General features: G+C 33.0%; 1 protein-coding gene and 1 long non-coding RNA gene across 2 annotated transcripts; one reads left to right on the forward strand and one right to left on the reverse strand.

Moving 5' to 3' along the window:
• Positions 1-3,081: 3,081 nt before the first annotated feature.
• Positions 3,082-7,741, forward strand: LOC135144129 (ras GTPase-activating protein 1-like). Its single transcript, XM_064076122.1, has 28 exons — positions 3,082-3,200; positions 3,255-3,386; positions 3,439-3,528; positions 3,592-3,635; positions 4,176-4,373; positions 4,431-4,477; positions 4,529-4,593; positions 4,644-4,736; positions 4,799-4,891; positions 4,958-5,004; positions 5,062-5,117; positions 5,180-5,250; positions 5,375-5,408; positions 5,469-5,535; positions 5,590-5,755; positions 5,803-5,844; positions 5,905-5,973; positions 6,026-6,109; positions 6,180-6,269; positions 6,337-6,416; positions 6,470-6,582; positions 6,637-6,679; positions 6,727-6,820; positions 6,892-6,969; positions 7,234-7,299; positions 7,352-7,463; positions 7,527-7,567; positions 7,619-7,741. The coding sequence occupies exons 1-27, from the start codon at positions 3,174-3,176 to the stop codon at positions 7,529-7,531; spliced, it is 2,106 nt and encodes a 701-aa protein (XP_063932192.1). The 5' UTR covers positions 3,082-3,173; the 3' UTR covers positions 7,532-7,567; positions 7,619-7,741.
• A 1,942-nt stretch (positions 7,742-9,683) lies between these two features.
• Positions 9,684-11,773, reverse strand: LOC135144144 (uncharacterized). Its single transcript, XR_010282994.1, has 6 exons — positions 11,680-11,773; positions 11,137-11,222; positions 10,665-10,746; positions 10,113-10,168; positions 9,956-10,003; positions 9,684-9,895 (listed from the first exon to the last, which is right to left on the reverse strand). It is a non-coding gene; the product is annotated as an uncharacterized LOC135144144 (long non-coding RNA).
• Between the last annotated feature and the right edge of the window lie 364 nt (positions 11,774-12,137).

Raw genomic sequence — 12,137 nt, forward strand, 5'->3', positions numbered from 1 at the left:
CACCGAACGGATACCTACACGTGGCATTTCCACAAGGAAAGAGCACGAAGTTGTTATATAAAACAAACTGAGCATAAACAGAATCTACAAAAAAGTCTAGGCAAAACTCAAATTAGCTGGGCACTGGGCACAGAGGCCTTCAAACTTTACAGCAATCTATAAAAGAGCTTTACTGTCAACTTAAGCTTTTATATATAAAAAGCATCTATTAAGTAAACTAATTGGATCTTTACTCGTCAAGTTAAATGACTCAAAAGGTTTAACGATGTTTTTTTAATGGAATTTTAGCTAGCGTCAGATGTAGTACCGTGGGAGGATCACATTCTCGACAAGGATTGCACTTCAAAAATTTTAACCACTGATCTATGGCGAATTTTTATAAAATCTGGCTTAAAAATCACGCGATAAACCTGTAACTATTTAGAAACCTATTCCAGCTTAAAAAGTACCCCATACTATGATTATCGACTGGTTGAGTCTTTGTTTACATACACTTTTGCTGCGTTTAAATATCTAATATTTGTGTTTACTTAGAAGTTACTTTAAGCTACTTTAAACGTTTTTGGTGATGAGTACAATAAATTTAATGAAATGAAAAAGTGATATGGTTTACGTGGGCAAAAAAAATAATTATAAATAAAAAAAATTACAAAAGATTCAAATTGGAATGTACCAATTGCATACAAATAAATTCAAATCAAATGAACACTCTAATTAATCTTATAATAAGTAATGCTCTAAGTGTTATTAGTAACCCCTTTGATAACTGATTTAGTTTTTTGTTTTGGGTTGGGTTCTTCAGTTTTGTTTTAGCTTCACCCGATTACTAAGATCTGCAGCCAAATACAAAAACTAAACAGCAAAGAAGCGCGAAATAAGGGGAAACCCTATAAATTTTTTTTTTCCACTGGCATACTACGGCTGGTCTTCGTAAGAGGCCTTAAACCGCTTAATCTGAATTCTTCTCTTCTGCAGGGTTTGGAGCGCAAGTGTGCCCGCCAATGTACTCTCTTTGTAGAGCTATCATGCCTGTCCGAAAAGACTGAAAAACAGAAATTATCCAGCCCTGACTGCCACCATTTGGTTTAGTATGTGGAAAAGCGCTAGAAACCACCACCAGGAGAGGCAGCCCTAGGCACAAGATCAAGGAGGCGTTTGGGGAAACCGGTCAGGACCACTGCCAGCCAGCCCTTTCCGGCTATGTGCTCCTATACCATTAGTGTTTTGTTGTGTATTAAATATATATACGGTCTGCTTTTGCAATAATCATACACTTTATAGAGTAAATGCTAGCCTTTAAAACTGGGTTCCGCAGAATCTTTAAAATAATAACCTAATAGCATAAATATAAATTAACTCGCTATAAACATGTTAAGGAACATAACAAGACAGCGAATAATAGGCCTAGAGAAACTAAAGGTTATTATATCTTAAAGGTGAACTCTTATTATAGAGTATTTACGAAATGATACTACGAAAAACGAACGCAAAGTATATCAGCTGATCTGTGATTGCTACAAATAATTAGCACTTCCCTTCTAACATTAATGTGATTACATATTATAACCAACTATCGCAAGGCACAAGTCTGTGTGTCTGCGGTATTGTCCCTAAAGTAAATATCCTTTAAAAACAGTATTGTACTTACCATAATTGAGAGCAGCTAATTTGTCGAGTTATAGCATAATGCAATTATTCAATGTAAAATGAGCTTCAATAAGTAGAATACGCAAGAGGATTCCTTTCAAGGCATCCTCCATTTGACATTAGCAATGCTTTTACTTTTAAAAGTTGTTGGATTTTAGTTCTACAGGTCTATCATACCCGTTAAAATTATCTTGAAAAACTACGGTTTGTTTTTAAGGCTTTTAGCGTAATCACCATTACGAAATCCTTAGAGGAAATAAGTCACATTATTAGTATTATAAAATTTCGTGCCGAGCATATACCTAACAAACTGCCGGGCAGACGGCTATGGTGTTAATTAAATTTCTAGATATATCTTTTACAGAAGACGCTAGGCCATTAAAATATTGTTTGGTAGGGAAATTTATAACGCTGTACAGCTAAAGTTAATGATGCTTCCGGTATTTGTGTGGTTTGACATTAGTCAAAAAATATATATATTTTTATTTTACAAGGGTTTATATCAGTTAGTAAAATTTTTATAAAATACCTCCTTTCCAGTATTATAACGTCATGCCTCGGCTTAACAATGGAAACAACAGCGCCACCCGGTTCTTTCTAAATGGAAGTACGAAGACGGTAATTTTTGAATAAAGATATAAAAGAATCCGACTTTTTGAATAATTTATGCATGAGTCGCTGTGACCCTGAATAATGTCCCTATTAAATAGCTTTCAGTGCGTCGTCACAATCTATTACTTGTTATATTGTTTTAGGATAAATATAAACTGGAGGAAGGGCGCTCAGTTTCTCATCTTAATTAGCCGCTACTTCAACATGTACGCTGCTTACCTAGAATAAAGTGATTAATTTAAAGCTAACAATCGATTGAACCTTTGTTTTACGCTCGGAGTTATACTTGAGATTTAGGTTCTTTGCAATGTTTCTTAATGATGGTAAATAAAAAACCCATAAATTTTTGTTGGCACAAAATTTGCATTCGCACCCAACGATGATATATTCGCAAAGATAACATCTTCAACTAAACTCTAACCCGAAATGATAACCATTAGAGATCTTTGTATATTTTTCAGCATAGATGCTGATCTTGCATCGACCGTTGCGTTGTCAGCGTTACTTCTAACTTAAAAATCGCTTGTAAATGACTTATTCTCCTTTGACTGGATTAAACTACAATAACAAATATTTTTTAAAGGTTAAAAAAGATCGAAAATTTCAACTATTAATTCTTTTTGAGGTTTGGCTCATTAAGACAAAAAATTTAATTAGTAAGGAACGTGTCCAATATTAATATTAAAAAAATTTTTGACCACATAGGAAAACAAACGGAGTTAGGATGCTAACGATTAGTATTAACCCTTTTTGGTAAAGATTATATCTACTCTCACTCTCTGCTCGTGTTTTGCTAATTTTAGTACTAATTTCATTTGTATATTTGTTGCTTTTTCAACATTTTTTTTGTTTTCTGTCTTGATTCTGTCTTGACTTTGTTACTACGTGGGGAAGTGCTAAACTAAGGGCCCTCTATGGACAAAAGTAAACCTACTGATGAGGTTACATTATTAGTACTAAAGCTATCGTAAGTATTTCTTCCTACTGTACTTTAGAAGGAAAAAAAAATAAGTGCCTTTAGAAGAAGATTTACTTTAAGCCCTTCTACTGTATACGCTACAACTTCCTTTAAGGAATTACAAGATAAAGGTTATTGGCGCAAAGTTGAAGAATATCAAGAACGTTTGGTATAAAGACTTAAAATATACCTTACTACCCTACAAACACTTTTTTGGTAAGAAAAATTTAAAGTTCTCAAGAAATATCTTATTGAAAAATGAAAATAAAACGAAAGAGGAAGAGATGGAGTGTGCTGTTCTAGCAGATGAGGTATATTTTACCTAACTTCTCTCCGAGTCGTTATTTGAGTTAACTCGGAATTACTTCACTCAGATACAAGTCGTAGAAGAAAAGTTAAATGGATTAAATACTCAAAGGTTCGTAGTACTTAAAAATTTAAAAAGTTTTTGTATATTAGTCTAACCTTATCTTAATTTCACAACTAAATATACGTTAGTTATTGTTTCTTAAAACCTTACACATAGCCTAGCTTTCGTTTATAATATTTAGTCTTTGGAAGTGTTAAGAGGAATGTTTAAAGATTTTAAAGGTTTATAAATTACACCTTGTCACAAGTTTTTGCAAGCACCACTCAACATAAAGCTATTCTTTAAAATTCTCCCCTTTGCTGTTTGTTACCTGTGTTTATTTATTCTTTAGTTATACTTTAATCTTGTTTTAAAGTTAAGGTAATAAACTTTAATAGCTCTTGTAAATTTTAAGTATACCAGTTATTAAACAACCAATTAAACAAATTAAAAGGTTTCTTTATAATATTTACCGCTCACTTTATATTTCATTCCAATGTTAAAATAGCTTTTTAACGGTTTAAAAAAAGTCAAAGAATAGTTTTTCAAGGATTGAAAATAGAAATTGGTTTTTGCACCCTATTGAGATATAATCTATATCGTAAAAAGGCAAATAGGAGGAGCACTTTTTGCTTTGTACTTGGCTGGTTGTGACGGTTTTCTCATAAAAAATGCTTATAAGCATGGTCGTGTGACCATGCTGGGGGAAAAGACAAGCAAATGCAAGGAGGTATATCTACTCTTCTGCGATAAAACTTATCGAGGCCTTTACGTGTTCGACAACGTTCACACTAAACTCAATGAAGCGTACTTTATTATTATTGTCCGCGGTGCATATATTTTTTTTATATGCTTCATATTTAGAGAATATGGAAACAATTTAAAGCCGCTGCACATGATAAGCCTTAACGGTACTACTCTTATGTTTTTTTAACTTCAAAAACCACCTTTTTGCGTTAAAGGCAGCATTTTAAGGATTAACGGAAGCAGAGAGTTCTCCATTTCTGTGCGTATACCTGTAAACAAGGCAAGTTTCCTCCAAGTGTTTTCGTTATCCTCATTCATGTTCTCATGCAGAATATATACGGTGATGAGATATACTGGGCAAACCCCAGCAAGCGCTCTATGAAAACACTTAGTTTTCTTACCGATACTAAAGAGGAAGCCGATGTATTTTTGTTTTTCATACATTTCCTTGCACCGAATAGATATCGCTCGACCCCAACGCTCAGGCTTGGGTCCACTGTCTTCAAGCGAATATTCTCTCCGGAAATGCTTCTCAGGAGCTTCTACGAGTTGTGCAGGACTTTAAAATAACAGTCAAGGTGCCTTGTTGCTATGCATTGTTGAATTTAGTGAGTAATAGTAAGTAATGATGATCGAGACTGCAGTCAGCAGTCTTTTTGGTTGAAAAGCCTCCACAGGATGCGTATGTAAGGTGAGCAACGTTATTTTTACTCTGGGAATTGGTAGTTTCTCTGTTTTACTTCTGCAGGATTCTGTTAGGCAGCGAGTGGCAGGGACAGACGCCCATTGTTCGGTCCGAAAAGGGTTTTATAACTTATATGAAGTTATATTTAAGGAAGCACTTTTGTTCTGAGCGTTACATGCAGGCTCACTCGACTGGATGTATACGCTTTACTTCGAGAATATATCCTCCAGCATCGATGGCGTCACTTTTGAAGTTCGTCTTTTCTTAATAAATTATGATACGCATTTGTGCTTAACTTGGTGTTGTCGTTGCGATTTTTTATTAATCTTTTACTTTATATTTGCTTATTTCTATTAATAATATACATGATAAACAGCTTGTAGCCACAAAACCCAAAAGACAGCAGCTTGGTTAGTTGTTATATTTTATTTCCGTAGACTTGCAGGAGATCGTCATTCTTGTTCTTTCAGGTTCTGTGTTTGTGTCTGCCTCTTCGTTGATGAAAATGGGCTTCTCTGCTTCGAAGCTGGGCGAGTGGTAGGAGGACACTCTTCATGAAGCTCTTTATCACTTTTTAATAATTCTAAATAGGCTCCATTTGTATGACGTCAACAGCAAGGTTCCTGAAAAAATAGGAAAAATTCTGGTGGAAATCTTTTTTCATTACCAGAAAATTCGCCCATTAGCTGAATATCAGGCGTGTTTCCACATAGTTTTTGTCAGTCTCTTTTTGCCACATGGGCTTATCAGGCTTCTGGTTAGGACATTGTCGATACTTTTCGTAGAGTTATTAACTTAGAGCAGTCGGACCTCACCGGCTTTATGGAAGTTCTTGACACTCTGGAAGTATATATATAACATGCCCTTCCCGTCTCTTTCCTTTACAACTGCCACCAACATCGGAAGCTTTCTGATAAAAATATGGTTGGCCTAAGCCTACTACGCTTTGCGTTTTCTGAAAGGGAACATGTGAGGGTTGCCTGCATACAACCGGCTGATATCTAATTTACTTATCCTCGTTGTGTAGTACATGAAAACTTTGGCCCTTGTCGAAATTAGTAAGGAAACTTCGACCAATGTCTTGTTTAGGAGCAACAGCACTTTTTCTAAGGCATATATCCCTTTTATTTCTAGCACACGTCTCTGCTATATAAGTTTAGAATGCTTGTATTTCTCTCTAGTCCATGGACTTTTTAATAAATTTCCTCGGCAATCGTTACTTGAAGGAAACCATTGGAGAGATCGTCACCGAGATTGTACAAGAAAAATGGGTGCAGTTTTTAAACAGAGGCTATGTAAAATAAAAGTGACACCTGTCATGCATTATGACCCTTCAAGAACATCGAGATTGACCCGCTGGTCGTCACAGATAAGAAGACCTTCACCAGAAAGTGGGAGATGCTTAAGGATCTAGCAAAGTGGGCCTTCTTTTTGTACTCTCGGTTGTTAAATGAGCATTAATTTCCACCAGGAAGCTTCTAGATAGAATCCTTTCTTCTGCCGAAGCCATTCCTGTGGAAATTCGATGTATTTTAAAAACCATCAAGTATAAGACGCAGTCCCACTTTGAACGTGAAAGAGATTGTATGGCTTTCTGCTTTATATGCCTGCAGAAGCTCATAACTTATTATGATTTAGCGGTGGTAGATTTTGATGCGACGGTTTTAATATCCGTTTCCTCGTGAGTTTTGTTCCTCATTGTCAGTGAAAAAAATTAATCTCCAGCAGTTTTTTATTCTTGCGCTTCTTTGCTGCTGCTCTGCTTTCGCCTATGTTAGAACCTTTTAACTTAACGGATGCTGTACCTTCCAAAGAGGCTAAGGTATAATTTTTTCTTCAATTTTCTTTTAATTGTACTTTCACGTTCTTCACTTACCATTTCGTAATTAACAGAGAACACTGACGCTTATAAGTAAGTTATGTCAAAAGTTGTCGAACCTTTTAGAATTTTCTGAAAGTGACACCCAAATGGTACTTATTGCCTTTCTGTAATATTTCTCTTCGAAAAGAACAGCAGTAACTTAAAGAGCTTTGTTAACTTTAACACTGCAGGCCTTGTCCTCTTTTATAGGAAGATTTTTTATAAAACTATTAGTTGAGGTAGTCTTTTGACTTCGGCAGACTCGAAGTACGGTAGAGCAGAAGTATGGCTGAAAGTAGTGTGTGTTACTTACTAGCTTTGCGTGATATGAACCCTTCTTTAACTGAGTTGAATATTTGTATTTACACGTGTAGGCTCCCATAAACAGTTTTCTACACGAGCAATTTTACTTTGACAAGATGCGAGTCTTTCTGCACAAAGTTATTACATACCGTATAGAAACGCCGCTAGTACATAATGCCGCAATTGTAGGCTTCAGAAGTCCCTACTAAATTAATATACCATCACGATTTTATCTGTGATGTTGATGTCGCTCGAATATGTGAAAAAGTCGAAAAAATTTTCCCTCAACTTCGTCAAAACTGTTAATTTTATTTTAAAACAAAAAACTTCTGTTTCTTGCTTTAACGAATATTTCCTTTTTCAGTCTAAAAACATTCCGCTTAAATATATTCCTTTGAAATCGAGGTTGCCGTCTTGTTAGCTTAAGATTCCTTTACTCTTATATAATTCCTTAAGTTCTAGTTTGTGTGTTCCGCTGATACCATTGCGTCCACCGGCATCGCTAGGCTGCCCAGCGGGGATATGGAAGGTTGCAATAAAAACAGCTTACAGTTACGTTAATAAAAGTGCCTAAGAATATTGATACTGAGAACTTTTTTTTGCTTTTTACTTCTGAATTTTCCTAATTGTTTACCGCCGTGTACAAAAGTCATTTTTTCCAAGTGTTTGACCGGGAATATTGCTGCATTGCTGGTGCATTTGTTTAAAAAATGTCCTCTAAAGCAAAAGTATGTAGTAGGGTGCGTCGCTGTAATTAAATTAATAAAAAATTTAATTGAAAATTTTTAAGTTTTATTAAAAGTACCTCAAAGGTTGTAAATTATTAATCGTTGCAGATGACGACTAGGCGTGGTTGTTATGCATACGACACTTCGAATTTACTACTAATGAATGGTACTGCTAGTCGTAGGCCCGGTTCAGCTATAACTTTCTTTAGTATAGTTTTTAAAAAAGTTCTAACTTGTTTGTTTGGTATATAAGAATTTTTCTGTTTAATCTGGTATTATTATTTATCTTTATAAAAGGTCCCTATTAATTGGATTGTTGTTATTATTTATTTCGTTCTGTCTTCACTTTAAACGTAGCTGCAATCTTTTATGTTTTACTCTTTTTTTTTTCCTTGTTAGTTCAACCTCCCTTTGCGTGGATCTTACGATTAGCCTATAGAGCTGAATATAAGTTAATGTACTGTCTCGTACTCGTGCTGAAATCAGAAGTTTCAGACTTTTATATTAACCTTAAACAATAATTCCTTTAATCTACTCCCACTATATATAGTAAGTTTAGAAGCTTTTCTTATACCCCTAAGTCCTTCAAAGTTTTTTCCTTCCTGTTTTTTGTAGTGATTGTCACAGAATTGATATAAAAGACCGCTTTTAGGTTCGAGCTAAAAAATTTTGTAAACTAATTCATCCATGCTATTGAAAATGGTATACGGTATAGTCATTCAAGGCGACCCGCAAATGTTCAAGAGATGTTAAGATAAAATGATTTTATGATAACCCTGGGTTGTAGTCATTAGTTTTTAGTCGGTAATGGAGTCTCTGTAGAAAAGTCTGACTGATTCTGCTAATCGTATATTGCAATGTTTTAAGGCGCATTTCTAGTTTTGTCAAAAAGTCTTTTTTGTTGGTGGGATAAACTTTTTTATAGTAAGTATACCCCTTGCAGTACATATTTGTAAACCTGTTATTGTAATTTGTTATGTACAGAAAACTTGTTCTTTAATTTAAACTAGCTGTTCTTTAAAATGAATATTGCCTCAACTAGTAAATTATTATGAGCTTCTAGTTGGAAATACTACAGACTGCTAGCAAGTACTGTAATGAGATGAACAGATTGAAGATTACCGGATATATATATTGCAAAATCACATGCCTACGTTTGAATTTACTAACACAAGTTACTCTTATAGGTCAGCATTGTTAGTTTTTTTAGGCATTGTTATACACATATAGTTGTTAAGCCTAAAGTTATGTTTAGTAATTTACGCAAGTTTTGACTTAATTAAATTTTTTTGACGGTTCTTAGAAGTTATGAGATTCAATGTAATTGAGGCAGTTGGAAAAAGACGTGTTATATTCTAGGTTTGTATGTACATATGGTTTCTATACTATTTGAGCCTAAGTCAATAAACAGATAGCCAAGTAAAATGTATAAGCTAGTGAGATAACACACCTTGACAATGCCATAACAACGAAAATAGAGAAACAAGGCTGAGTGAGGAATAAAGAGCTACTAGTGTTGTTATATTATAACCATTCTTTAATATAAAAGTGAGGAAAGAGGATGTTGTGTTATGGAACCCAAATTAAGCCGGCCTTTTAATTTAACTACTTTATATTAAATTCAATAAGCGGTTTTTTAAAAAAGCTTTAGATTACTTATTAATTGTAATGAAGCCAGCGTCAGCATAATCAATATAATAGAACGCGCGAACCTTTATAACATAAAACTGAATCAAGCTAGACTATTACTACAATAACGCTATTGCTAGAAACCGAACTTTGAATGGCAACTTTATTAAGGGTTTACTGCTTTCAAAAGCCACTTAAACAATTATTCTTCCGGGAAAATATTTTCTTATTCATTGAGTGCTCCTTAACAATAATTGTTAAAGCAAAACTCATGTTTGTCGAAGTCATTCAACAGATTTTAAATCGGATCTCGCTCTTTAAAAAGGTAAGTTTTTAAAGCGGCCTCGCCCTCTTCTTCCCCTACCACGACGCCCCCCTAAATTTAACCGTTATGAGAAGTTGATCCTATTATAATTATAAGAGGTTAAGCATAAACCCCGAATTGTAGTACGGCCTTGAAATACTCCAATTCTTTTTACAACACCTACAAAATAAATTAACAAATATTACCTTTTGTAAATAATTATAAATAATAAAAAAAATGTAATAATAACTAAATAATATACTCAAAATTTGATAAAATATAATTAAACCTGCAGCTTCGTCTACATCACCAACGAGGGAAGCACGAGGTAAAGCGGGTGTGAGCCTGTTAACAAAATAATTGTGGATCGGAAAAAATAAAATACTCACTAACGAACGAATTTTTCTCAATCAACAATAATTTCAACAGTATTTAAAACTTACATTATAATTTTAAAAATTTAATAGTGGATTATGAGGGCCAAAAATTAATAGTTATATATTTGATACTTAAAAAGAATATTAAATCTTTTAAAGAATTATGCAAACTTCAAGCCTACTAAAAAAATTTATTTATTATATAATTTATAAAGTTTAGTATTTTTGATATTATTATATACAAATAAGTAAATTTAATTCATCAAATTTAGTTATGAATATTTGTTTAGATATCATTTATAATCAATAAATTTAAAGACAAGAATGATCCTTCAGAATAACATAATAAATAAGCTAGTAAGTTGTTAAGTTTAAAATTCTAATAATATAAGTTTGCCAAAATCTTAGAAAAATAAAAAAGCAAATAACAAAATTAGTAGCTGGCTATAAATCCTGCAAGCGACCTTTTTGTGGCGCACTCAGAGAGTCGAGCAATAGCACTAATTCGAGGCAACTTTGTAAGAACGGTTAGTTCAAGCGGTCGATCTAGAAAAAGTAAAAACGCAACACATGATTAAAGCTTCAATATCAATAAACCTTTTATAAGAAACGTAACCTAAAGGGAAAAAATCGATAAAAAGTTACAACAAACTGAACATAAAAAGAAGCAATAAACTTTACAAGACAATTTTGAAGAAGCAAATCGAAAACAAGTTTAGTTGCAATATATAAAATCTTAAATGGTAAGCATTAAGTTTATAATAAAACGTATTAAAACAAATAACATATAATTATGGTTTAGGATAAAAAAGTAATAAAAACAAATTTTTATAGAGCGCACGAATATGTATAACAGATGTGATGATTTTGGTGGTATTTACTGCTATAAAAGCAATAAAAGTTGAATTTAAGTAATTTATAATATATATATATTACTGTCAAGACAATGAGCCTGAAAAGTATTATAAGCTTTCAGAGCGTCCCCGGGATTTTTAAAAACAATTTCGGCAGAACCGAGGCACCTTCCCAAAAAATTTAAAACAGAAAATTAACTATTTGCAACTATAAACAATCGATAACACGAGTAGAGAAAAAATAACAAAGTAAAAGTAAATAATCTAATTAATGAAATATTGTATAAATTTTTAAAAAACTTCGACTATTGAACTTATCATATAATGACTAAGATTTATAGCGGTTAAGTAAATTTTGCATAGATACTCCAAGCAGCAGCAAAGTTGAGTAAAAGTAATTAAAACGTTAACTAGTAATCTATTTACATGCTAGTTTTATACTTTTACTACGACATAAGTTGTGTCTTTAATCCTCTAATTTTTACGTTCTTACTACTCATCCAAAATTATTTATTTAACAGGTTAGTTTTTAATTAAATAAATTAATCCTTACAGAGAAATTTCCTATATATGTCTAATTTTAACAAGTATTGCAATAAGGAAAAATATACAAAGTTTAAGCAACCTGCCTTTCGAGTCATAATTTACGGTGGCCTTAACCACAGGGCCAACAGTAGAAAATAATTCCTAAAGCGGAAATCGTTTCGATAGAAAAGATTTTTATCGTTGTTTTAATTAAAAATTCACGAAAGGCAAGGTATACAAATGAAGGTAACACTTATAAAGTAGTGGAAATGACAAGATGTGAAAAAACATAAAATCAATGGTTGTAGACTATTAATGAATAATAACAGGATATTTATATAACATAAAAGTAAAACTTAGAAACCAATAGCAGTTATACATACAAAAACTAAAGTGAGATTGTTATTGTAAATAGACAAGTATAAGCTTTCTTTTCCAAAGACAGAAAGATAGAATAAAATTTTTGTCAACTATTTGCATTAATTCCGTATATCAAAAATTACTTCCCAAGTTGCTAGTCATAAAGTTTTGTAGCTGAAAAAGATTAGGTCGAATCTA

The sequence above is a fragment of the Zophobas morio genome, unplaced genomic scaffold (genome assembly GCF_036711695.1).
Source record: "Zophobas morio isolate AGI-343-1 ecotype UQ-CSIRO unplaced genomic scaffold, CSIRO_AGI_Zmor_V1 ptg000083l, whole genome shotgun sequence".
Taxonomy (NCBI): Eukaryota; Metazoa; Arthropoda; class Insecta; order Coleoptera; family Tenebrionidae; genus Zophobas; species Zophobas morio.

Bases quoted from the DNA above. Each gene is read 5' to 3' on its own strand.
- LOC135144129 (XM_064076122.1), top strand. From the start codon at position 3,174: ATGGACAAAAGTAAACCTACTGATGAG. The intron at 3,387-3,438 runs GTATAAAGACTT...TTTTTTGGTAAG, and splicing joins AAGAATATCAAGAACGTTTG to AAAAATTTAAAGTTCTCAAG. The intron at 5,536-5,589 runs GTAGGAGGACAC...AATTCTAAATAG, and splicing joins GCTTCGAAGCTGGGCGAGTG to GCTCCATTTGTATGACGTCA.